At 32.1% G+C, this 27,092-nt stretch overlaps 1 protein-coding gene across 1 annotated transcript in view; it reads left to right on the forward strand.

Moving 5' to 3' along the window:
* Positions 1-27,092, forward strand: part of LOC124533153 (nucleoredoxin-like) — a 60,257-nt gene that overhangs the window by 18,355 nt on the left and 14,810 nt on the right. Inside the window, exons 2-3 of the mRNA XM_047108318.1 lie at positions 18,902-19,132; positions 20,904-21,013. Of these exons, the coding sequence (XP_046964274.1) occupies positions 18,902-19,132; positions 20,904-21,013 (341 nt within the window). The remainder of the gene's footprint in view (positions 1-18,901; positions 19,133-20,903; positions 21,014-27,092) is intronic.

The raw sequence follows: 27,092 nt of genomic DNA on the forward strand, positions 1-27,092 counted from the left end.
AAATAGTTAAAATAAACACACCGAGATAGCTTGTTTGAAATACTAAAATAATTAAGTGGATACATTCGTTATATTTGATTAATGTCTAAAATTCATACAAACTGTTCCACCCTTTGTTTCTGTTATATTTGCGAGTACGTTTAAAAATTTACATAGCAAAATTTGCAAGCGCATTTTCGAAATGAGAATTATTCTACCTATAATCTATTATTATAGTATACAAGCGACCCGCCCTGAAATCGCTCGAGTGCAATATATCAATAAAAAATCATATGATATAAATTCAATCTATAGCACTTAGGAATAAGGCAGCTTTCTGTCGATGATGTTTCATTTTGTTTTTGGAATTGAATCATTAGTTTCGGAGTTCACCTACTAAGTAGATACAACAAAGCAATTTTGCCTACATTATTAAATATTATATTATATTAGTACAAAATAGTATATTCGTACAAATAATATTGGATTAACATAGATTTAAAATAAACCCAACAGCAAAACGAGTTCTGTAAAATCCAGCAAATGAGCAACATCTTAAGAATGCAGACACAGAATTAAAAAAAAATGTTTCCATCATTAATTTTTCTCAAATATTTTATAAAATGAACAGCCTTAAATAGTTATTGTGTAAGATAATTAATGATAAGTAAATTCATGATAAAGAATAAAATATAAATACACCGTGTTTGTTTGTATTATATTATAGAATTCTTGTGTAGCATGAGAGTCGAGATGGCCCAGTGGTTAGAACGCGTGCATCTTAACCGATGATTGCGGGTTCTTAATTTGTCTTTATAATTCATCTTGAACTCAGCGGTGAAGGAAAACATCGTAAGGAAACCTGCATGTGACAAATTTCATAGAAATTCTGCCACATGTGTATTCCACCCACCCGCATTGGAAAGGCGTGGTGGAATATGTTCTTAAAGGGAGAGGAGGCCTTTAGCCCAGCAGTGGGAATTTACAGACTGTTGTTGTTGTTGTGTAGAATGTTTGATTGTATTCTGTATCAAGTGAAATAGGCTCATATGATATAAAAAACAAACGAGGATATCTCGTATAAATAAATGTAATCTTGACGTAATAAAACTCTATCACCGACCCTTTGCATCGTGTTCAGTGAACAGCGAAGTCATTTAAAATCACCCGACCGATAGCTTACCTTTACACGGTACATATTTTCTGCTTCCGCTTGCATTGTACTTTAGCCATTGTTTCTGAACATCAACAGCTATCAATCTCAGTCTGATCCTCCACTGAAAATACAGTAAAGCTTAGTTGCGATTTTCGCAATAAAACCTTTTTGTGTGCTAAGGAAATACCGTTTACGACTGAAAGATATTTGACTTTCTATTCTACAGAGCTCTAGGTCATCTTTAGTGCGGTGGCGGCGTAAGGAATGATTAATATTTTTTACAGCGCCAAAGTCCTTAGCAGAAGTGACCAACATACTAAAAATAATAATCATTGTGTATTTTGTGACTTAGTTTGCCGGTACATAACCTTTATACATAAACACATCCAATGCAATGCAAATAATTCGATCTAAATTGCTACGTACTGGTACCAAAATTAATATAGGTAATAAAGGCTATTGACAACATAGAAAAATATTGTTTAGTATTATAGTTTGTGGAGAGAGTTATATTGTACCGTAAGAGAGAATGAGTATTTCCTAAAGGCCTTTACATGGCAAACCCTAATTTAAACTGATTAAGTCACACTTTGTACTCACAGCGAAATCGGAAGCTGCTAATTAAGTGTTTTCGCATCTGTGTTAGGTTTATCCAAACATACAGTATATATAAAACTAAAACAATATATCAAGTTTGCTTCTTGGTTTGAACGCACTGAAAAATCAAAATCAAAATATACTTTATTCAAGTGGGCTTTTACAAGCACTTTTGAATCGTCATATAACAATTAAGTGAAGCTACCACCGGTTCGGAAAGTAGATTCTACCAAGAAGAACCGGCAAGAAACTCAGTAGTTACTCTTTTACAACATTTAAAAAAAATACAGTCATGTTAGTTAATACAATTATTTAAATTAATATTAAGTAATTATCAAAACTGAAATAACCTTTTAGAATTATATACAACCATTTATTGAGAAATACCTTGAATGTATAGAATTACGCTACGACCATGGGGAGGAAAAGTAATGTTTAAAGGGGATGACCCGCCCGGGAGCAACTAGAAATTTAAATAAACTTAAAGATGCTTTAACTTTATGCATTATATACTTTTTGAGACATTACGTTATTTTTATAGAAAATAGACATCTTACTATTGTAGTAGCACTTAGGTATCCGTGCAAATCTGGTATCAATTCGTAATATTTAAACATAGTATTTAAACGGTTTCATATACCACCTACTTATTAGATAACTTCTTACTTAATACATAATTAAAATCAACGCTCAAATTGTCTGAAAATAGATAATGAAAATAATACACATCTGCATTCAGTATAATGCAGTTTTTGAGTAAAACAATTATTGTTATATTTATTGTAAATTTTCATGTTTACCTGATAGTAATGTAGGAATATGTACCTGCGGTAGTTGAGCAGTAGCGCTTATTATTCATTGGAAAGGCTTCCTTATCCAGAGGCTACACTCGCAATACTGCCAGTTCATTCTTTTCCCGCTCTTTGTTAGTGATCTCAGGTCATTCGCTTAATGCACTAGATGAATGAGAATGATGGCTCGCTTGGTATGAAACTAGAGCATTGTTAGTATGTTTGCTAACTGCGCATTTGAAATATCTGAGATCTTACAGACTCGTGTATTATGCGAGGTCTGTAAGCCTGAGGCTTCAGATTATGATTTGAATGTCCTATCGACATTGCTGGCTTTCCATGACAAAAGGCCAGCATTCGTAAGTGGTTTGAGATTTCATTCATGGTGTTTTTGCATAGTTTGTTACTATACGTATCACTATCAGTACATAGCAATATCTGTACTAAGTCGGTTTCTCTGTCTCTATGTATGCTTAAATCTTTAAAACTATTCAAAGGATTTTGATGCGGTTTGATGTTTTTTAAAAAATAAAGTGATTCGAGAAGAAAGTTTTTGTTTATAATACATGGACTTGGTTGATTCATTCTTCCTGTTTATTATGATCAGATATATTTTAGCGGAGTACTGAGTACGGAGTACGGAGTAAAGATTTTTGTCAACTATTTTGATTTCGAATGGCGATGAATCCCATATGCTATTATTGTCAACGTCTTGCTTATGGGCCTTCCATTCAAGTGTGGAGAAGCTTTGAAGGGTATTCCACAACGCTGCTGAAAGTCAAATCAAGAAAAATTTAGTAAGACTTGCCCGAGTTTGAGCCCACAATCTTCAGTTAAATTTCATGTACCGCTGGGCAATGCATGTTATATGTTTCATCCATCTACCAAAGAGATTCCGGATTCGTAAATCTTATTCATAAAAATATTATTTGATAAGTTAATTCATTTAAAAAAAGAATAATTTTTAAGTCATATACTAAAACGTACTTATTCAAGTTAAAATTTCACAGTCGTTTTAAAACAAGTACATTGTCCGTTAGTCAATAGAGTGCACTCGGTAGAACAATAACTTCCTGTGCGCGCCAGACATGAACCGATGACTGACGCATTTTTGACTACCCTCCAAAACGTTACATCGAAATATCTTTACCGAAATTTCAACCTTATTACTACCACATTCGAATCGTTTTCGTTTGATAACAATAATTATTAACGGTCGAATTCACGATGGCTCCAGGATTAGGGTATGTTTTTACTAAAATATACTAGGTATTGATAACAGAGCAGTGTGGGAAAATGCTGTTTGGAATTATTTATATGAAAACGTTGAAAATTTATAAAAAAGAGTTTGATATTTCAGTCATTACGTTTATTTTTTCACATAAATAAATAAAAAATATATTCGTGATTCTATATGAGTGAGGTTTTTACAAGCACTTTTGTAAAATGTTGATAAAGAGTAACTACTGAGTTGGTGGTAGCTTCACATAATATAGGTAGTAGTTAATTGACGATTTAAAAGTGCTTCTAAAAGTTTGAGTTTGAGTGTTTAAATGAATAATACTCAGATCATATAAATCTGAAATATAACGCTGTTACATAAAGAACATATTTTTATAACTCGTTGAAATTTTTATGCTCCCATTTAGACCTAGCGTAAGAAATTAATAACAGCGCTACCGGCTAGCAGTCAAGGATCCGTTCATTATTCTAAACGCTTTCATTGGAGGTCTTTGCCCTCCACTTGGTACATTTATCCTTGCATTAAATTTAAGGTGGAGAAAATTATTTTTACTTATTACTGAACTTAAAATAACTAACGAAAGGACGACGGTTCAACTTGAGTATCGCAGATGTTTGTATCTTTTTATTTTTTATATACGTCTGCCGTCGTAAGCTAAGTTGAATAATTTGTTCTGTAGCCAACCATTCGTTTTATATGGTTTTCTATTTCTATATAACGCTTCAAATTAATTGAGTAATATCTATATATTATACAGATCGAAAGATATTGAACCTTCTAGTGAAAGGAAGGAGGAAATAAAGATTCCCAGTCGTGATTGTATTTGTGAAATAATGTTGTAAATAGTGGTGCTCTAATCTAAGTAGTAGCATTAAATTACTCTTAAAAGTAACTCATATTTATTGGGAAACTGTTATCACGATTATATTGAGACAATAAAATATTATAAAGCTGAAGAGTTTGTTTTTCTCTCTCAGTACTATTGGTCAGATTTGAAAAAATATTTAGGTTTATCGCCGGATAGGAGTGGAATATCAATGAAATGTTGAGAAAACTGGGGAAAATAATTATAACCTCATACATAATAGTCACAAATGGAAATTAAATTGCTTTTAATAGAAAATGTTTTTCATATCTATTGAGATATTGTTTGATACACACGGCCAACATCTTGTTACAATTTCATTATAATGTATGAATGTTAAAGTTTGTTTATTTATGTATTCACGGCTCGACTCCACATTGATTTGAGTTTTACTGAACGTATGGTTTAAAACGAAGACGAAAACGAAGAGGGCGTAACATATACAAAAGAGTTTTTATCTTGATTAAAATAGGTAAGGTAAAGCTCGTGGTACTGTAAAAAATAGCACTATCAAAAAATAAGATACCTGCCAACCGCTACTTGACCTCACACATATAAAAAAGGTTTCTTAAACATTTATATATCATTATTTAGCCTGTAAAATTGGGGAGTCCCCATACTATTTTAAGAAAAATATACCTTTTTTGGAGTCACTCTATTGAATTAATTATATATATTCATTTACAAAAAAATAGGTATGTATAATGCCATAAAAAAATCAAAAGCACGTTTGAAACTATGTTATACAGTTGAATTAAATTTAAAGTAGATTCTACCGTGAAGAACCGTCAGCTTAGTAGTTATTCATTTCCAGTATAAATAATATAACTTATAATGTAAACTATAAATGGTCTAAAGGTCTTCTGTATAAAGTTTTGATATATATTGAGTTAAGAAATACTGTTTTCGTATCCTGGTTTTCTCTGACCCCCGGATTCATTTCCGCTTCCATGATAACACTAAAATCCTCACAGGCTAATAACCATACTCAATTATAATAGATAGTTATTTTATGTACATATCAGTGTACATTTATGCTTGTGAATTAGTTTTTATTCAATCGTTTAAGTAACTTTTTTATTTCTATTCTTATTAATTGGTAAGTTTCCATCGCAAAGGTTGCCTGGTAGAGATCTCCATAGTGATAAGACGGCCTTAGCTCGCTTATAACTTAATATTTATCCTGTGTCATAATGCTTTTGTCAATAAATATAAACAAGAATAGTATATATATAACCTATGCCTTTACACATAATGTAACTACAAGATATCTTACTGTAATGCTTGAAAGAAAAAGTAAGCTACATATCGAAAATAACAAAGCCTGTATGGCACTTATTATACTATGTAATATATTTAAGTTAATAAGTATACTTCCTAAATAAAAATATTCCTTCAATTTATAAATTGCTAAATATGTTTTGGTCATTTCTCTACTGAATTATATAGATACTAACTGTCTCCCTCTTGGCTGAAACCCCAAATGGATCGGGCCAATCGGCGTTCTTTCATCTCCTTTCGATCTAACAAAATTGTCTTTTTATAGAGCAATTACTTTAAGTAGATACTTCTCGTCTGCAAACGTTAAATCAGAACTAATTACAATCGACTCGATTTTATAATGGTTTAGTTCGACTTATTATTATTTGCATACATTAATTTAATTGAATTGATTCTGAAATTTAAAGGAAACTATGAAATTATTTAATTATTACCTGCCGTCTCTGGAATTAGTAGTAATGGTTACAATTTTATTTCGACAGTACTCAGATAAAGTATGTATAATACGTTAAAAATATAGAGGTATAACATTTTTGGATCAAAAAAATCTTTATTCAAGCAGGGTCATAAAACAAGTTTTAAATCGTCAGGACATAGTAAAGTCCACCGACTAGAAGACCTTTTATCTCATTTTATTTACAACATAGTATACAGTGAAGTACGATTAAGTTTTTATGTATCCTGCCTAGAAATCAAAAAATGCTAAGTTTGTGCTTACCTTTAATGTAATCTTTTCTTGAGTAATAGGCCTTATTTATCAATGTTTTTTACAGTAGCTTATTTTGTATTTATACGTGGAGGCTTTCTATTGTTGTATGATGGTTCAGAACATAAAAGACAAAACGTGTGGGGCCTTCAGTAAAAAGAATTAACACGACGTATAAGCGGATATATAATTATGAGTCATTTATTTGTATCTAATTTAAACGTTACAATGCCGTTTATTTTAAAATATAACATAACATACAGACATATAAACATAAATATACAATAGAAAATGTAGTAATATCTCAATTGAATTAGAATGTTTTTTTTTTTAAAACTACAAACTTATTAGATTAAATTATTCAGAGTCTGTGACCGTGTGAGTGTGAGACCTTTTAAGATTAAGATTATTTTATTAAACAATTTCCTTTTTGATATATAATATAACTTTTTATGTATAAAAATAGTTAATCAGACTGAGTCACCTGATAATAAGTGTTCACACTTTGGAAACTAAGAGGTTATATTCCTTGTGCTTATAATTACACTGGCTCACTCACTCTTGAAACTGTAACAACAGTACTAATTATATTACTGTTTGGCGATAGACTATGTGATAAGTGGGAACTTACCTTGAAACCTTGCAAAATCTTGTAAAATATACATGTTATAAAAAAGTATATTTCATAAGCTTTCTGTTTCTGTCCATAACTGTAATATTGTAAATGTTCCTAAAATAACAGTACAGACGAACGTTCCAAACGCGATATCATCTTTTGCTTAATCTCATCCCATTTATTTTTCTTTATGTGTGTGTATTCATCCAAATCTGTAGTCATATAAAATTATTACCAGAGATAAAGTCCAACAATATAACATTAAAGAAGTATTCGCAGTTTAGAGCCGACATGACCTGTTGGGCGGAACACGTAGACTGTAAGCCGGATGTCGCGTTGCCATGGGTTTTTATGTTTTTAAATTTATATATAATTACTGGCTTAGTGTAAGCATCGTGAGGAGACTTGCCTCTGTCAAATGAAATTCGCCACGTGTGCATTCACAAAGCAAAGACCAGCATGTTAAAAACTCCAAAAATCCTACATAAGATGAAAGCAAGCATTCATGGGTTAGTTACCATTGGTTAGAAACATTTACCATGGCTAATATTATCTTATTTACGACGTCACCAAATCTAAGAATCAATGCTTTTATTTAAAAATATGTATTTGAAAACAACACCTTTAACTTTGACAAAATACGTGTTAAGTACAGCGAATCAGAATTTTTTTCCTGTGTACTACTGACAAGCACAAAAAAACTTGATTAAATAATATTATGACCTTTGTATAGAATAGGGCTAATAAGTCTAGCACAAACGTAATTTCCATTACGAATAATTTTAATATACTTATAAATTGGATAAAGATTTAAAAAATAACTATATGTGGATACATGTATATGGTATACCAAAGAAACGAATAAATTCTGACGTAACATTAGTAAGAAACTAAATATAGCTTTTAAAGAACCTCTGTTATGACTCAGAGCATCTTATCATAATATGCGAGTCAGATCCGAGATGTTCACACAATGGGCTGACGTCACAGGAACAATGCAAGGAGGCTGCCAAGAACTCCGCAACGAAGAGATAAGTTATGATGAATGTTGCATATTAAAGCTTCTTTCTCGAACACCAGATGACTATCGTACTATAATCAAAGAAACATCTCCCTCAATTTATACATTTGATAGTTTAAAATGTGATAGTCTTTTTCAATGATTACTAATTTAATTTATATTATTTCCACGGAAGAATCCACGTTCCAAAAGCCGCTTTTTATTATTGAAATTTTCAAGATAACAATTTAGTAAAAATAAATGAATAATGTTTTAATTTTATTCCTTGTAAAAGTTTAGACACAGGTAAATTTAATCATTAAAAATGTACCTAAAGCTATTTAGTTTAGTAGTTTACTGTTATCCTCTAAGATTAAAATTTTCTTAACTGTGCTCATACCTGCGTGCTTTATAAAAGATGTATTTTAAGTTGAACTGCAGCGCTGTTAATAAAAATATTGTAACAATAGCTACAGTATTGTAATAAAACTAAAATAGCGAACATTTTAATCTTCTGTTTTCGAAAGCAACTACATTTTTAATTAAAATAAACACTATCGAAATATAAACAAACAGATTTTTATTTATTAAAAATATACCGTTATTGAAAACGTAATACTAATTGCGAAAAGCTATCACACGCGTCGTAACATACACGTATAGCCATCGTAGTGTGATCCCGATACATTCAGATTAATTGACACACACTCTCGTCGCAGTCACGAGTAATTTTCAAGATACACTAACTACTACCTGTGATAGTGTTGTGCAATGACAAAATGTAAAGTGTGTAGCATAGTTACGGTCGTCTGACTCAGCAGCGCCGATATATATACCCTTTATAAATACTTTTAAAGTCATAATATCTATTTGAGGTATATATGACAATAACTATGGTTATTGTTAAACATTAGGTATAAAAAATCACAAATTCAGATAGTTAATTCATAAATCGTCGATAGCTCAATAATTTAAAAGCCACCAAAAAGAAGGTAGCCGATCCCTTATGCTACTGTCGTCCCCATACCTAGCACAAGCTTTAAGCTTAATTAGGGGGGTAAATAGGAATATAAGTAATTGTACCCTTAAAAAGAGGAATTCCTAATATTCGATATCAATATTTTATATATATTTGCGTTAAAAAATGTGATTCGAACTGAAGGTAAATAATTGCTGTACTGAAAAAATCCGGTCCACAAATCCATAATGTTTTTAATAAGTTTTGGACAATATAATTACACTGATTCCAATTTAAGTAGCTCAAGCATTTGTGTTATGGATAATCAGAAGTAACAACGGTACCACAAAGACCCAGACCCAAGACAACATAGAAAACTAATCAAATTTTTCTACATCGATTCGGCCGGGAATCGAACCCGGGACCTCGGAGTACCTATGAAAACTGGTGAACATATCACTCGACCACGGAGGTCATAAATTGATAGTTACAAGAAAGTTGGACCACAAATTTTTAACTCATCACTATTAATCGAGAGCTGAGATGGCCCAGCGGTTAGAACGCGTGCATCTTAACCGATGATTTCGGGTTCAAACCCAGGCAAGCACCACCATATATGTGTGCTTAATTGTGTTTATAATTCATCTCGTGCTCGGCTGTGAAGGAAAATATTGTGAGGAAACCTGCATGTGTCTAATTTCACCGAAATTCTGCCAAATGTGCATTCCACCAACCCGAACAGCGTGGTGGAATATGTTCCAAAACCCTCTCCTCAAAAGGAAAATTACGTGCTGTTACTTTACTTACTATTAATTGAAAAATATTACATATTTAAATATATTCAATATATTAATTGTTTACTATTATTAGTTACTTAAGCCCAAAGAGCAATACGGGCAACGCATAATGCCTTCAAATGTTTTTATAAATAATTAGAAATGGGATTATCTGGTTACAATCAACTCGATGTCAATTTACGACGTTCGTAATAATAATTAAGTATAATATATCTACGAATTGTAAATATTCATAAAAAATCATTATAAATAATAACGTTCAAAGTAACTAAGTAAAATAAGAAGCTATCTGATCGAATATTATTCAAAGGATACATACTGCACTTATTGCATTCTATCTCACTGAAAAAACTTTATACATTTCATTTTACTACAGGCAGTGGACTGAACTCCAAGATCTCAAAGACTTGGAGCCATTATAAATAAAAAGTTTCTCTATAAATAAAAAATATATCAATACAGTGATGATTTAGAGGACGATCTCTTCCGAATGAACCTAGAATTCCTTAATTAATAATACCTTTTATTTCAGGGCTTTTTATTTCATAAGTTGATTCGATCGAGCTTACCTTAATCTTACATCCATAACAATATGAAGCATAAGAACAGCATGAATACAAAATGATTTCTGCTCTGGAGAAAATCTATGTAAGCTAGTTTCAGAAGGGCGTTCAGTAAGACGCTTTACAAGCTTAAATTTAATCTAATATTAATGATAATTAATAGCCGTACGGAGATAGAACTACCCAAAACAACGTACTTAATGGATGAAGTTTTCGCCTATATCATTAACTAGTAGTCGCCCGCAGCTTCGCTTGCATTTTAGGGTGTCGATTGTCATGGGTCAGGCAAAAAAACTTTCTTGGAGTTCAATTTTGCTTCATACAAAAAATCATCAAATTCGGTTCAGCGGTTTAGTCATAAAAGAGCGACAAACAGACAGAGTAACTTTCACATTTATAATATAAATATAGATTACTGACATAATTAAAACACTAATGCAATTACACCAAACCACTACGCAACATAACGCATTAGCCAACGAAACAAATAGAAGTATCACCAAGATCCGCCAAAATGGCTACAGAACTACGAAAAGTTTTAAAATAAAATTTCACTCGTCAATGTTTTATGCAAAAATACTTAAAACCCGCTAGGTTGACGTCTTCACAAGCACCCTTCAACCTCGACCTCTCGAGGCAGCTCGTTTACACCGCTTTCATGCTAAACATGCTTTTTATACGCCATATAATTAAACCTCGAATGCAACCCGCTAAATGAGGTTCACCTCTTTAAAGGACGTATTTTCTGCAGTTAGTGCTTCTAAAAGTTATAAGACGTAAAGGAAACGGCCTAATAACCTCTCAAAATTTCTTTCTTTATAAGGTTTTATATTTTGCGCTCTTGTAATTTTGATATTCTGCATCTTATGGCTCATTATACATATTTCATGGTTTATTTTAAAAATCCACATGACACCACAACGCAAGGCACAGATTTGCAAATAAACGTAAATAACAAGATCGTCCGAAATATAGTACGAAGTTTATATCGCTAAGGACTCGGGATGATTTACAGTAATCCAGTGAGCGGAGATAGGGTTGTTGCAATAGTAATTCAGTGGGGTGAGCAAGCAAGTGGAACGGGGACAATAAAAGGGAAACGGTCGCTTCCACTCTGATCGCCACTTAGCCTGGCTCTTAATCTTGATTGCTTGAAATACAACTAGTAACATTACACATTGATTATTTTATATACATATAATATATGGATATATTATGTATGTGGAACGCTTAATATTTACTTATAAAAACAAAACAATAATTATGCTTTATGTCTGGCCATGGCGCCATTTTCAATGAAGATAAGCCATCCAATTAGAATACGTAAAGTGTGAGCTCAAACGAAATTTTAGACTTAATTCCTTTGCTCTTTTAAGAAGATGGGTTGGCAATATAACTTAAAGGATTTCAGGTGCAGGGCCACCGACAACGCGCTTTCTGAGACATGACAATATACCCATTGCGAACTTCCATACGAGAATTTAAGAACACTTTAAGTCCTGGGCTTAGGAATACAACCGTTAAGTCATGAGCCCAATGAGGAAGTTATCGAAAATAAGTAGCAGCCGGATATAGGTATTTTCTGATTTAAAAGATATGTGACTATCTCATATTGACGTTAAAGTCATCTAGGCAATTTTCCTTTTAGCTTAATTTAGTAAAATTTATAATACATCAATAGAAAATATATAATTTAATTTAGTATATCTGTAAAAACAAAAAAAGAAGTATTATTTCAAATTAGTAACTGGCAATAATTAAAAAAAAAGAAAGCAGGATAAGGTAATTCTTGACATTAGAGTATTAATAGCTCAGGAAAAATAGATTGTTTAAGAATCAAATACATCCAATTTAGCGAAGTCAGTAACGAAAGACTCTTAATTTGTGCTTAAAATTCTTCCGTGCTTAAATTAGCGGAGTGAATTTTTTATATCACCCCTCGAAGCGTCAGCGTCACCCCTTATGTGGGCCTTGTCTGGCGCCGCACTTTCTCTTCTCGGAAATGAGGTGGATATTACAAGCAAACCTTTGCAAAAGATACAAGTAATAAAATTGAACGAATACAACTATAACATTACAAAGTAAAGGAAAAGTTTTTTTATTTGTGCAGACTTGTCTGAAGAGAAATAAATATATGTACTTATATTTTTCAACCGACTTCAAAAAGGAGGTGGTTATCAATTCGTCTGTATTTTTTTTATGTTTGTTACCTCATAACATTTCACTGGGAGGACCGATTTTCATATTTTTTTTTTTTTGTTTAAAAGGTGCTTCCCGTGGGGTCCCATTTTAATTTTATCATGTTCCAACGATGGTATCCCTATGAAAACGACATAAGTCTTAAATTTGCATTATGTATGTGCGCGATAAATAGATAAATAACTCAAAATTGGTTGGCACAATTTTGATGATTCTTTTTTTATTATAAACACCGGATAAGACACCGGCTCCAAATATAACAATTACTATAACTACGTTATATAATCGTAAATCGGCTTTTAAGTAGTCTAATATTTTTCATTTCATTTTACTTAGGAGGACTCTAAAAAATATGTTAAATATGCAATTGTTTTTATTACTTTTTAGTGCATTTTTATTTGTTTCAAAATAGTGTCTTGTTTGAAGTCGGTTTTTCTTTTTGTTAAAATTTTATTTATTTTTTAATTTAAATCGTATATTTTGTTTTATTATTCCCTAAATAGAAGAGGGTAACGTTTTTTGTGCTTCATAATTAAATAGATATAATAGACAGAAAAAATACGCTACAAGGTATCCAGACAGAGATTTTTATATGACATTAAAAAAAATCCTATTCTCATATAAGGGTCGTTTGCTTCGAAAAAGATCTCAAAGATAAATATAAATGACAGTAGATTAAATTAAGATAAGATTACTTTTCGTAGTAATCACTTTATGTGTTTTTCTTTACAGTATATTTTTTCTACCATTTTTTTTTAATTAGTCTTTCTTACTGTGAAAGGACTTTCAACTTTTTCACAGAGAATTTCTCGTGTCCGAATTTATTAATGTCAGAAAGATTAAATAATTTCCATAAATATATCATTCAAAGCAACATAACACAGTTGATTATCATAAATTCACAGAGTAATCGCTCTTGCACCGTATTAGTTTAAAATACAACTTACAAGTGCCTAAAACTGATCCGTTCGTTTCATTTCTGAAATATATTTCATATAATAATTGCTTTTAATTTGATTTACGTATTTCCATATTAGTTTCAATGCCTTTATTCATTATTTATTTAACGCACTTGGTGGTAGGGCTTTGTGCAAGCCCGTCTGGGTAGGTACCACCCACTCATCAGTTATTCTACCGCCGAATAACAGTACACAGTATTGGTGTGTTCCGCTTTGAAGGGTGAGTAAGCTAGTGTAACTACAAGCACAAGGGACATAAAATCTTAGTTCCCAAGGTTGGTGGCATTGACGATGTAAGGAATAGTTAATATTTCTTACAGCGTCATTGTCTATGGGTGATGGTGACCACTTACCATCACGTGGCCCATATGATCGTCCGCCAACCTATAGAAAATTTATAATTTATACCATAAAAAAGTGTATTTACAAAATCTATTTATAATTTAACGGGTCTTATAACATCTCATGTATTCTCTTCAAAATTTAGACTTTTTTAATTCGTTCTTTAATTTTCGTGAACACGGCCCGAGGGGTTTGTTATTACTATATAAATATTATATCACCAATAATACAAAAAATATCCAATTTTGATATTACTTAATAGTAAAAATAAAGTATATATGACGTAGCTTTTTAATTTTAGGAGCACTCTCGTTTGTGGGTCGCAGTAAAATACTGGAGTAATCAGCTAAAAGCCCGATGTCGCAACTCATCTTCAACACAGCAAGCGCGATTATGTGCAGATATTATAATGCAGATATTATATTTCACGTTGTAAAATGTTTTAGTTTAAATACAGCAAAACATTCCCCATTTTAAAAATAATATTGTAGATGTGCTTAAGTGTTATGTGCTCGGGTAAATATGATTACAGTTTTATGGAGCTTCAGTTTCTGTTTAATTATGTATGAGCATGTCTCGTTTTAAAGTACTTTTTAAAAAATATGTATGGTTCGTCATACGATAATTTTATTATTATTATACATATTGGTCTAGTCAAGGTATTTAAGATAAGAAACCAAAACAAATAAGGTTTTAAGGTAAAGGTACCACATTAAAACTGTAAATCATTATGTAACAGTTTGATTGTGTTAAAATTACATTTTATCTGCCTTTCTTTTAGGTTAATTCATCTAGAAAATAATTATACTTAAAATTACTTGTGTAATTATCTACGTAGCATTTACGAGAATAGACAAATTAATTAACCTAAGTACGCACAACTTTACACGACTATGTAAACAATTATGATTATTTTTTGTTATTATATACCTGAACGCTGAAACATTTCACAGATAGCGCATTTATAAAGTATTTCCATGGCGCATTAATTAGGGGTCCACGAATCGTATTGGACAAAGTTTTATAACAAATATAATAATTTGTACATGAATGCCAATGTCATTTATGATATTAAAAACAGGTTATTCACACAAATACAATCAAAAAAATCTTGTGCGAAGAACTTTGTCATATGAAAATCCGTTGTATTTGGTGTTGTAGTAGGTCAGTTTATGTTGACTGGTTGAGATCAAACGTTGGGACAATTCCAAATATATCCCTCGTTTCCGGTACCGTCTGTGTACCAGGCGGTTATTTATACCGGTAACTAATTATTAAGCTGTTTGTCATTTCGCCGCCGGTAGTAATAATTTAAAATCGATACTCGATTTATCACTTTTAATCGGGGATTAAAAAGGACTTGAGTTATTTTTTTTTCACATATTTGCAGGAATCATTGAACTGATAGATTTGGTATATATACAAAATGTTTGACGGAGATTTTATTGCCAGTATTGAAAAAAATAGATATTAAAAAAAAAACGATTTTTCTATTAAAATGTCAAAACGATGTCCACGTTTTATTTTAATTGTCTTTCTAAAGTGGTCAAAAAACAACTACATGTATGTATTTTATATTAATAATAATTTTATCCAGAAAAAAGGTACTATTAAAAATAAAACTTTTAAAAATAAAAGTAATTACTTAAACTACTGCTAAACCTTTGGTCAAATAAGTCTAAAAACCCAAACAATTACAATAGTCTACGAATACAAGGGAAGTTGAATAAATAGAATGCCATTATTATTTATACCCATTCAATTCTCATATTGCAAGTAACGAATCGTATTACTACTTAGTATACCGTATTGATTTAGCCATGTCTGCGACTGTAATAACGTGCAGTAGCCGGTACTCTTTTGGATTTGAGCAGGATCGTTTTAGCCTAATCGTTGAACACGACTGTTGCAAGGAATACAATATTCCTAAATGAGTTTTATATTCTTTGAAAATATCAAGAAGGCAGACTGTGAAATTGGCTACCTAATGTTAGTCGGTCACTTCTGGCTCGTTGGCCAGATATTATACGTGACCAACATAGATAATACGCTTTCAATTGTAAAACTCTACTACAGATGTGCCTTTTTTGGATTTATTTCGACTATTTGTGAGTTTTTGTAACTTTTAGTGGTTACTAGTTCTTGCCCACGGCTCCGCTCGCGTTTCAAAACTTGGTTGTCATGTGTTAGGTAAAAAAGTAACCTATGTCCTTGGAGTTCAAATTTGCTTTATATCATTTGTCCTCAAATTCGATTGCGTGGTTTGATAGTGATAGAGTAACAGAGAGGCAGACAGAGTATAATAATCTATTATTTTAGTATGTTATTGTTAGTAAAAAATGTGGTATAAAATCACGTACACGTACACGTACGTAAAACTATTTTAGCTGATACTGTAGTTTTAGTTTTATATTGATGAATATTGGACATTTTAACGTTAACGAACAAAAAATTTTATTATGAAAATTCTAGAATTTATCCAATAGACAAAAAAGTGTAAACAATGGTTACATATACAACAGACTTAGCAAAACCAAGATTATAGTAAGAAATATTTACATGAGACAAACAGCAGAGCTAAGATTATAGTAACAACTATTTACTTAAGTAGGTACAGTATCTAAACACAAGCAAATATATTGTTGAGATATGTTTTGTAATCATTTGTAAGCTGACCATCCAACCTAAAATCAACACTGCCTACTATATCCGTTTATTATGCGAGATTGAGTTATGTAGCAGTACGTCTGCAACGAGACAGTAACGTGCGACAGATTTGTGGATGCTGCGGCATTGTACGTATTGTATGAAACATCATTATGTCAGGTGCGATTTATGCCTTGTTTATAAATTCAGATAAACTGACAGGAAGTAAAAAGGAATGATTATGTTATGTGTATTCATATCTATACTAATATTATTATGAGGAATGATTTGATTTTTTGTAATGAATAAATTAAAATAAAACTTAAACGATTATAATAATTGTTTTATCTACGATGAGCTACATTCTTCTGAAGTAACATGAGATATACTTATAATATTTCACAAAAATAATTACAGAAAATAATTTACAATAAAGTATTTGATGTTTTAATTCGGAACTTTCGATGTATTTATTTTTCACGCTTAATTGAAGGGAAACTTTTTGGTTTATTTTATAGCTACGTTTGTATCACAAACGATATATTACTTTTATTAAACGGAACAGAATTGATCTACTTTAAAAAATCTTTACAACGTTATGCAAACTTGATTCTGTGAACTAACAAGAGTATGAAATATGAGCCTAATTTTTTCATAAATCATGACGCGCTCTGTTGTTTCATCATGACCCATGCAATTGTCTTTAACTATTGTCTTTAACTAAATAAATACTTTAAAATTATACCTACATGTCCAAATTATAACCAAAACGAACCGATGCGAAACAAGTGGTAAGATAAACTGGCTGTGACAATAAATTTTGAACTTGAAAGTTTAAATTGTCATTAAGCCGTGGACAAATTTTGATTTATTACTTTTGTTATTAACGCAAATCGTTTTTTATAGTATTCATACTATTCATTTATGACAGAGGTATTAGGAATTATAAGCTATTAAATAAACGTTATAAAATTAATATACAATTAAATAAATATTTATTTATTTAGAATTAGCTCCTGTGCGAGATTAGGTCGGATCGCTCGTCTATATTATGTATAGTCGGGGTAAGAAAAGGTTGGTTACCTTAAGATCTATTTTCGTATACTCAGTATGAGCGATAATCTGCTTTACCGATCGAGAGTGACATATTGCGACGCAATGATTTGATGTTTACATTGAAAAGGTAATAAGAGTTTAAAATTCGATAAAGGAGTTTATTTGAAAACTGACGAAGATTTTCTTGCTCTGACTGTACGTATAGAAAATATTATACGCATGTCAATAGTTAGGTATTTAATTAATACAATTTTTTTAATCTATATAGTTAAGTCTCTAGAGACAATGAGTCCGTCCGTGCGGAGCCGCAGTTAACGTAATTGCTTGGTTTAAAAATATGTAAAACCATACATATTTACGCAAACAAAAAATATATAATAAGGCAATATATACTATTACAATGAAACGACGCTTAATATAGTTAATATATTATAAATGCGATGCCGTTTCCAAGTCTACCACTGTATGTGTGTATCATGTGTGTATAATATATGTAATTTTGTTATATTAAGTCTACGAGCCGTGAAAGCCTAACTAATGGATAAAACATATCAAGTCACGGCTTTCAATAGATAATTTGTGTTTATAATTCATCTCGTGCTAAACCGTAAAAGGAAACATCGCGTTGAATGTTGGAACTTACATTAACTTAATACCCATTTTCTTTTCTCTCTGCATAGATAACATAACTTAATGTTTTGATTTGATTGTTGCCTGTTTGATCTCAGATATTATATTATATAGATTACCACTTAGTTTTAGTACTTAGTTTAAGTATTTTGTTGGTGTTTTGTTTGTTACGATGGATTTATGTTTGTTTTTTATTCTTTCACGAAAAAAACTACAGTAACATAGGTTAAACATCAGAATAACACGTAGGCTACAATTTATATCGATTATATGAATATATGTTTGTGATTTGGTCATAATACAATGATACATATCAAGTATCCGCGCGAAGCCGGGGTGATCCGCTAGTTACCAATAAATGAAATAAAATACATGTCACGGTTATATTTTTCATAACACCAACATGTATTCGAATTACGGTGATGTCATAAGCCACACCTTCCACCTTCCATCCTTGCTACACAGTGCGACATTCATGACTTGTTATTTTATATAAATTCAGTATTTTCCTTTTCAGCGACGTCTCACACAAAAATACAGTATAGCAGTAGGCATCCCGACCCTCGTGATCAGGGGACGCGCGGTCAGAGATGCATTGCTCAGTGATCCTTCTGGTGAACGATTTCCTTGGCCTGCACCACCTCTAGATGAGGTCCTCAGAGGAGTGGAGCTGGATGGAGAAAATAAGATACTCTACGAGCAGTTGCCCCTTGATGCTGTTAGAGTGTTCTACTTCGCTGCACACTGGGTAAGATACATACGAATTAATTAATCGTATATTTTTAGCAAAGTGGTTTTTCTTGTACGACTTAAGTAGCCATTTAACGATAATATTAGGTTGGGGAAAAAGTCTTTTCGCATATAGTATGTATGAACTTGTAATAAAATCTCTTTGGCTATACCATTTGTATCTGGCTGGTTATGGTATCATTAAAAAGTTTTAATTTTAAAGAAGGCACTTCCAAATTCAAATTAGGAATTTGTGTGATTTTCATTTGTTTTTGTTGTTGTTAAAATGAGTGAATCTAAAGAAGAAATTCGATACATTTTAAAATTTTACTATAAAAAAGGTGCACTCAAATGCAACTCAAGCCGCTAAAAAAATTTGTGATGTTTATGGACCTAATGCAGTATCTGTGAGAGTAGCGCAAGTTTGGTTTAAGCGTTTTCAAGCCGGAAATTTTGATATCAAAGATGCATCTCGCTCTGGTCGCCCTGTTACGGACAAAATTGATGCCATTTTTGAAAAAGTGGAGCAAGATCGGCATATTAGTAGTTACGATGTAGCTGAAGAACTGGCAATTGACCACAAAACGGTTTTGACTCATTTGAATAAAGCTGGGCACACAAAAAAGCTCGATATATGGGTGCCTCATGAACTCACTGAAAGAAACCTAATGAACCGTGTACTCATTTGTGATTCTTTATTACGACGTAATGAAACCGAACCATTTTTGAAGAAGCTGATAACTGGTGATGAAAAGTGGATCACATACGACAAGAACGTGCGAAAAAGATCGTGGTCAAAGACCGGTCAAGCTTCACAGACTGTGGCAAAACCCGGATTAACTCGCAACAAGGTAATGCTGTGTGTATGGTGGGATTGGAAGGGCATCATTCATTATGAGCTGTTACCGCCCGGCAGGACCATCGATTCAGAACTGTATTGCGAACAATTGATGAGATTGAAGCAAGAAATTGAGAGAAAGCGGCCAGAATTGATCAACAGAAGGGGTGTGGTTTTTCACCATGACAACGCAGACCTCACACATCTTTAGCCACTCAACAAAAATTACGAGAGTTTGGCTGGGAGGTATTAATGCATCCGCCGTATAGTCCTGACCTTGCACCTTCAGATTTTCATCTGTTTCGGTCTCTGCAGAATTCCTTAGGAAGTGTCAGGTTAACATCACGAGAGGACTGCCAAAACCACTTGTCGCAGTTTTTCGATCAGAAGCCCCAAAATTTTTACAGCAATGGGATCATGTCACTACCAACAAGATGGCAAAAAGTTATGGAACAAAATGGTACCTAAATACTTTAGTCAAATGTAAATAAACTATAAAATATTGAATTTTCATATAAAATACGAAGAAACTTTTTCCCCAACCTATTATAATAAAGGTATAAATGACAGAAAACATGTGCTAAGTTCCCCAAAAGCGAATATAATAGGTACATAAAGCTGCCACCACACATGTGCCATTAAGCGGCTGTCAATTTTCTATGTAGTTAAAGTATATTATCTCCAATCAGTCTAGACAAAGATTTAAAGAAAATTCCGTGACATCCTAGCTTTCACTTCACCATATATTATGTTATAATACAATAATAGTTATATTCTAAAGAAATAAATCTTCTAGTATTTCGCATAGCTTTATTTAAGATGCGACATTTCGAATTACATTTAGATTTTTTTATTTTAAATATCATAAATTAGATAGTATTTATGACTTCAATAGTTTATAATATTAGGTCTAAAGTGTAAAGCACAAATATAAGTATATTTCTTCCACCAGTGCCCACCATGCCGGTCGTTTGCCCCGAGTCTTTGCGCAGCTCTATCAGCGGTGCGCAAGCGCCGATCAAAATATGCCAACACGCAGCTCATACTGGTTTCCAGTGACAGGTTTGTTAATGAACACAATATGATTTATAAAATATAGTAATAACTATTTTGCTGTATGTACTTTTATCAAGAACTGGTAATTATGCTGGTAGGATTATGAATATGTCTTTCAAGTTTCTTAAATGAGATTTTAGGTTTTTATTTAGCGCTTCAATGAAACCTTATTTTACCGTTAAAGATTTTTTTTATAATTGTTATGACTTAAAATTAGCAATGTTAGGTAAGATATATTAACTATTTGATATATCTTACAGCACTTATATCTATTGGCGGTGGTCACCACTTACCATCACGTTACCAATTTGCAGGTGCGTTTGAATGCGAATTTGAAAACTTTCTTAGAATATTTTAATGCGTTTTCAGTTGTTACTTAAATAATACGCAATGAAAATTAAATTTGCCGAAACTTTATTCATCGAAAATTCAATTCGGCGTATAAAAGACGAAATAAATCGTTCATTTCTTTCGTTCACTTCGCTCCGAATTGTGATTTTATGCGAGTTGAATATGAATGAGTATTTTGAATAGTGTAATATTTTTATAGAACCAGGAATAAAAAAAAATATTTTATCATTTCATGACAAAAGGTTTTATTTTCAACAGAAAACGTTCCTGTCGAAATAATTCAATTTATTAGTTAAATAATCCCAAATTTAATTATTATAATGCATCGTGCAAAAACGTACTTTGTTTCAATTTAACAAAGCTCCGAGATTATTCTTCTCAATCGTAAAATTTTGACAAACGACGTAAGATTACAGAGAAGAGACGTAGGATACAGTAGTGTGTAGATTTTTATGATATGTGAACAAGCAAATGGGTGACCAAATGGTAAGTGGTCATCACCGCCCATAGAAAATGGCGCTGTAAAAAAATATTAACCAACGTAAGGAATGCCTTACATAGCCATTTTGCCCCAAGCCTTGAAACTCAAATCATATCCCTCGAGCTTGTTATTGAACTGGCTTACTCACCGTTCAAACCAGAACACTAGGTATTACTGTTTAGCGGTAGAGTATCTGAGGAATGGCTGACCTACCCATGGGGTTATCACAAATCTCCACCACTAAGTACATATTGTATATTACCTTTTTGTAATTGAATTATTTTTAATGAACAATTGTTTTGTAGTAACTAGTTACCCGTGTCAGTAAACTAACTGCTAAATCTATATCAATATTATGAATGTTACTCTGTCTGTCTGTGGCTCTTTTACGACCGAACCAATGAACCGAATTTAATGAAATTTAGTGTGAAGTAAACTTGAACTCCAAACAAGGGCATTTGCTACTTTGTTTGCCTAACACATGACAACCAACTCCGCAGCGAAGTCGCGGGTAATAGCTAGTATCCTTACAATTAGTATACTTATTATCAAAAAACCACATACTCACATTTCACGCTTGTGTCCTGTGTTCTGTCTATTCGAGTTTCTTTTTACAGAATACTTTTTATCTCAGTGAAATGACAGGACTCGGTGAGATAATTACTTATCGTAATCGTAATTAGCACTTTAAGCATAAATGGGTAAATGAGTAATGATAAAATTGAATATGAAAGAATCTTAATTTGTTCACTGCGTAATTTTAAATAAATTTATTTGGGATAACTCTGTAATTTCTCTTTTACATTAAAACGACTGAACGGTTTGGGATTGTATCTGTTGAAAGGCTTAACCAAAATGGTAATCAAATTGCGTATTTTAATGTATGTATGTATATCGTATGCATATGTATATCCAGATGGCCCAGTGGTTAGAACGCGTGCTTCTTAACCGATGTTTGCAGGCCCAAACCCAGGCAAGCACCACTGAATTTTCATGTGCTTCATATGTGTTAATAATTCATCTAGTGCTCGGCGGTTAGGAAAACCTACAAGTGACTAATTTCAACGAAATTCTGCCACATGTGTATCCACCATTCAGCATAGGAGCAGCGTGGTGGAATATGTTCCAAACCTTTTCCTCAAAGGGAGAGGAGATCTTAAACCAACAGTGGGAACAAAGGCAGAGGAATCCTCAGCCCAGCTGTGGGAAATTTACGGGCTGTTAATGTAATGTAAAAAATGTATATCGTATATTTGAACGAATATGTGTATCTCGAGGTATGTATAAAGAAAAATATAAAATCAAAGTCCGTGTGATAATACTATTTTATTAAAATTTTTTTGCAATTGAAAAAATTATAAGTTTAGATATTTGTTGCTGTCATAGACTAGACTTTTTTGTTTGCACTTAATCAAAAACGCATGTCGTGTCTACATCAAGAGAAATGTAATTAATTCAATTTTTTGATTGTCATTTTGTTTTGTAGACCTATGAACATAAAATAAAAAAAAAAATTAAAAAAAAATCAATAAACCTACAAAATGGTTTTAACATATATCAACAGACGTGAAACTTTTTCTTTCCGTTAATAAATGTTGCCATTATACTTGAGCACTGATTATTTATTCTTACTTATTAGTAATTAGTTAAGCTAGCTTCGCAAGGTTTAAAAACAAAAAACTTAATAATTATTATCTTTGTGATTTAGTACTTGATTCTTATAAATTTTACACGGTTATTTTATAATGAAGATATATTAGACCTGCACTCAGCGAAGCGGACGAGCTAGCTAGAATTATATAGGGACGTACTTTTTTAACATTGCAACGAGAGGTCAGACTACGTACCCATATATGTATATTAATTTTAAAAAATGAAATGATAAACATCAATAAATAAAGAAAACATAGATGATGGTTGATTTTGCAGCTTTAGTGAAATTTTCATGTGTTGAATTTTGGTTTTATAATTCATCTGGTTATACTAAAACTCAAGTTTACCTTGATGTCCGAAAATCAAAAATACAACGCTATTCCTTAGACACTTTCTGCCTCGCACAACCACTTTGTGGAACCAGCTTTCACCGGCGGTTTTTCCAAACCGATACGACATGAGAACCTTCAAGAAAAGAGCGTACTCCTTAAAAGCTGGCAACGCATCTGCAATCCCCCCGGTGTTGCAGATGTCCATGGGCGGTGGTAGTCACTTTCTATCAGGTGAGCCTCCTGCTCGTTTGCCACCTATGTCATAAACAAAAAAAAAGTACAGGGAACCGTAAGGAAACCTGCACGTGTTGGATGACCTGACACATAATATATTCTGCTAAACGGAGAGAAACACTCAGCTTAACAGTGGGACATTAACTACTTGTTTTTTACATTCAATAATATAACTGAATAGTACTCAGTTAACATATATATTTTTCACCTATAAGTTAGTGATAAATATAGATAACCACTTTGTTTGTTTTCGATTGTTTATGATATAATCTTCATTCTGTATCGGTACCTACATATAAATAATTAATTTAATAATATAACCATATTGTACAATGACGTCCCAAAAAACATTTTATGGATGAAACATTTTTTTATTTAAAATATCTTTACTGCACAGGTCTGTTTATTGAATAGACATCATATACATTTTATTTACTTAACAAATAATTATATTTAAAAGAAAAATAAAATTCCCATTCACTAACAATAACATATACTTTTCTATTCTCTTGATGAACACATTGTTGTATTAGCATTGTGTTATCACCATTGTTTCTAAGTTCTCGGAATTATTCACGTGAAAATATATAAAAGAGATTTTCCATTGAAAAATATTTTCACTATTTTTCATATTATAATGATTTATTTCCGACTTTGTAACCTTTCAAATAAATCATTAATTAATTTGAGCCATAGTATAAAACAAAGTCGCTTACCGCTGTTTGTCCCTATGTATGCTTAGATCTATAGAATTACGCAACGGATTTTGATACGGTTTTATTTAATAGATAGAGTGATTCGAGAGGAAGGTTTTTGTATATTAATACATGGACAATATAGTAAAGAAACGCAATTTTAGAAGTTCCTGATTTGATGTTGTAAATAAATAAATATGCTAGTGTAAAATTAAAGTGAAGGTTTATTCGTATGTGTCGTATTAATCCATACCATCCATCATTCATCGTAATCTACTCTATGAGTGACTCTAAATTTTGTACAGTCATTGTTTAATACTACTAACCCAATAATATCATCGTAATATAGAAATCAAATCAAACCTGCTTTCAAAGAAATGCGTTACATTCGTCATTAATTAAATAAATGTTTTAAATATATTTTTTGTCACATTTATAACTTTTATATGCGATCTAGAGCGATCTTGATAATAAATACATAAGAATATGTGTTTTTTCATGCTGCAAACAGTGATGAAGTCTATTAATTTTAAACATATATATCAACATTCATTGATTTATATAATAACAAGCAAGACAAAAAAAGTGTAACAATGTTTTAAAATGATTGTACAAAGTTCATTGGGTATTGGGCAAAAGTTAGATACCGTTTCAATGTTTAAATGTGCAAGTTTTAATATGAAACATTTAATTTTATGTTTATACATTTAACTAGTCATAACCGCTTTAATAGCTTTAGGCCTGTCGCTAGGAAACATAACTTCGTAACAATATGCCATCATGAGAGAAATTATGGAGCAAATGGGACACAGAGCAAACACGATCATCATCATTGTTGCAAAAAAATCGGTGCTGTGTTTCTAGCTCTGCATGAAGTAGATTTGCATGACCGACAGCTAGCCTGATAATAACCCTTGGAATTACTTGTTATGCTTATCAGTTTTCTGACCCGATATGTATGTAATTTGGGCATTTTAAAGGTCAATGGATTCAATAGATGCGCTTGACAAAAATAGCTTTGGATTTCACTACACGGATTGTTACGGAATCGCGTCATTATACACCGCCGAAGTCACACACCAGACTCTATTTAACAAAATGTTGAAATATCTTACACCGTTTTCATACAAAATCCATTCCTGTACCGTTCGTTCCCTTCGAAAATAATTACAGGCTACCCTCGCAAAACACAATACTAGGGTTGAGAGGTAATCTGAAACGCTTGGGGATAAAGTGGTACGGATTGTACACACCTAGAAACACGTAGCAAAGTAGCTTCTATTTCTTTGGAATAAGTATTATAATGGGTTATTGGTCGAGGTTGTCATGCTTTCAAAGACTAGCGTCAAGTGTTGATACGAACCGACCGCGTGAAGTGCCGCCATGAAAGGAGAGACACTCTGAAAATCTCGCTTTCCTGCTTCCTATTTAAAATACTTCTTATTTTAAATAGGGAAATAAGTAAATAAGTCAGTTTTACGGTCTGAAAGATAACGGTGGAGATATACTATTTCAGCTTTAGAATATATACCTATATCGTTCTTAAGCCGAGTTTCCAACAATTAATAGGAGTTGTTTATCGGTGGACTAGGTAAATATTTATACATACATATACATTTCAAAACAATCACTGAATTTAACTTACAAGAGCTATATATGTACACACGTCCTTCCCATAATATTTTGGTAAAATAATAACATAACACTGTAAGAATACAATATGTAATAGTCGAACGTGTAAAAAAAGAAAAATATAGTACCCAAAAATTTCTCGATTTGTTATTAATAAAATATAAATACCTACTAGAGTATTTCTGTCAGTTTGTTACGGCTAAACCACTGAACCAATTTTGAAGCAAGTTTGATCCCCAAGTTCGGTCATAGGCTATTTTGTCACCCTTCAAGGGGTTAAAGATCAAGGGTTGAATGCAAATTCTCAACGGATTTTTGACACAACACATATGCGCAATGCCGCGGATCAACCCAATTTATTTCTATGCGTCTTTAATAAACGTAATTTATAAAAACGTACGCAATTAAAAAAAGTAAGTTTCTATCTCTATACCCGCTTTCTTTTAAATTACTTTACTGATTTTGATACGGTTTTCGTATGTATTTGTAGATACTTTGTACAAAACGGCCGGTGACGGTCTTTTATGCAAAGGACTGTTTTTGAACGATTACATGGCTAAAGCTAGCTAAACCTTAGGAGATGCATTAAAATAATATAGTATGAAATTGTAGGTCTTACAAAGGCCTCTAGAAAAGTCCGGATAACGTGTCTATCATGTGTTAAAACATTAACAAAAAATAACTTAATAATGTTAAATGAAACAGCA

Source organism: Vanessa cardui, chromosome 10, assembly GCF_905220365.1.
Source record: "Vanessa cardui chromosome 10, ilVanCard2.1, whole genome shotgun sequence".
Classification (NCBI taxonomy): Eukaryota; Metazoa; Arthropoda; class Insecta; order Lepidoptera; family Nymphalidae; genus Vanessa; species Vanessa cardui.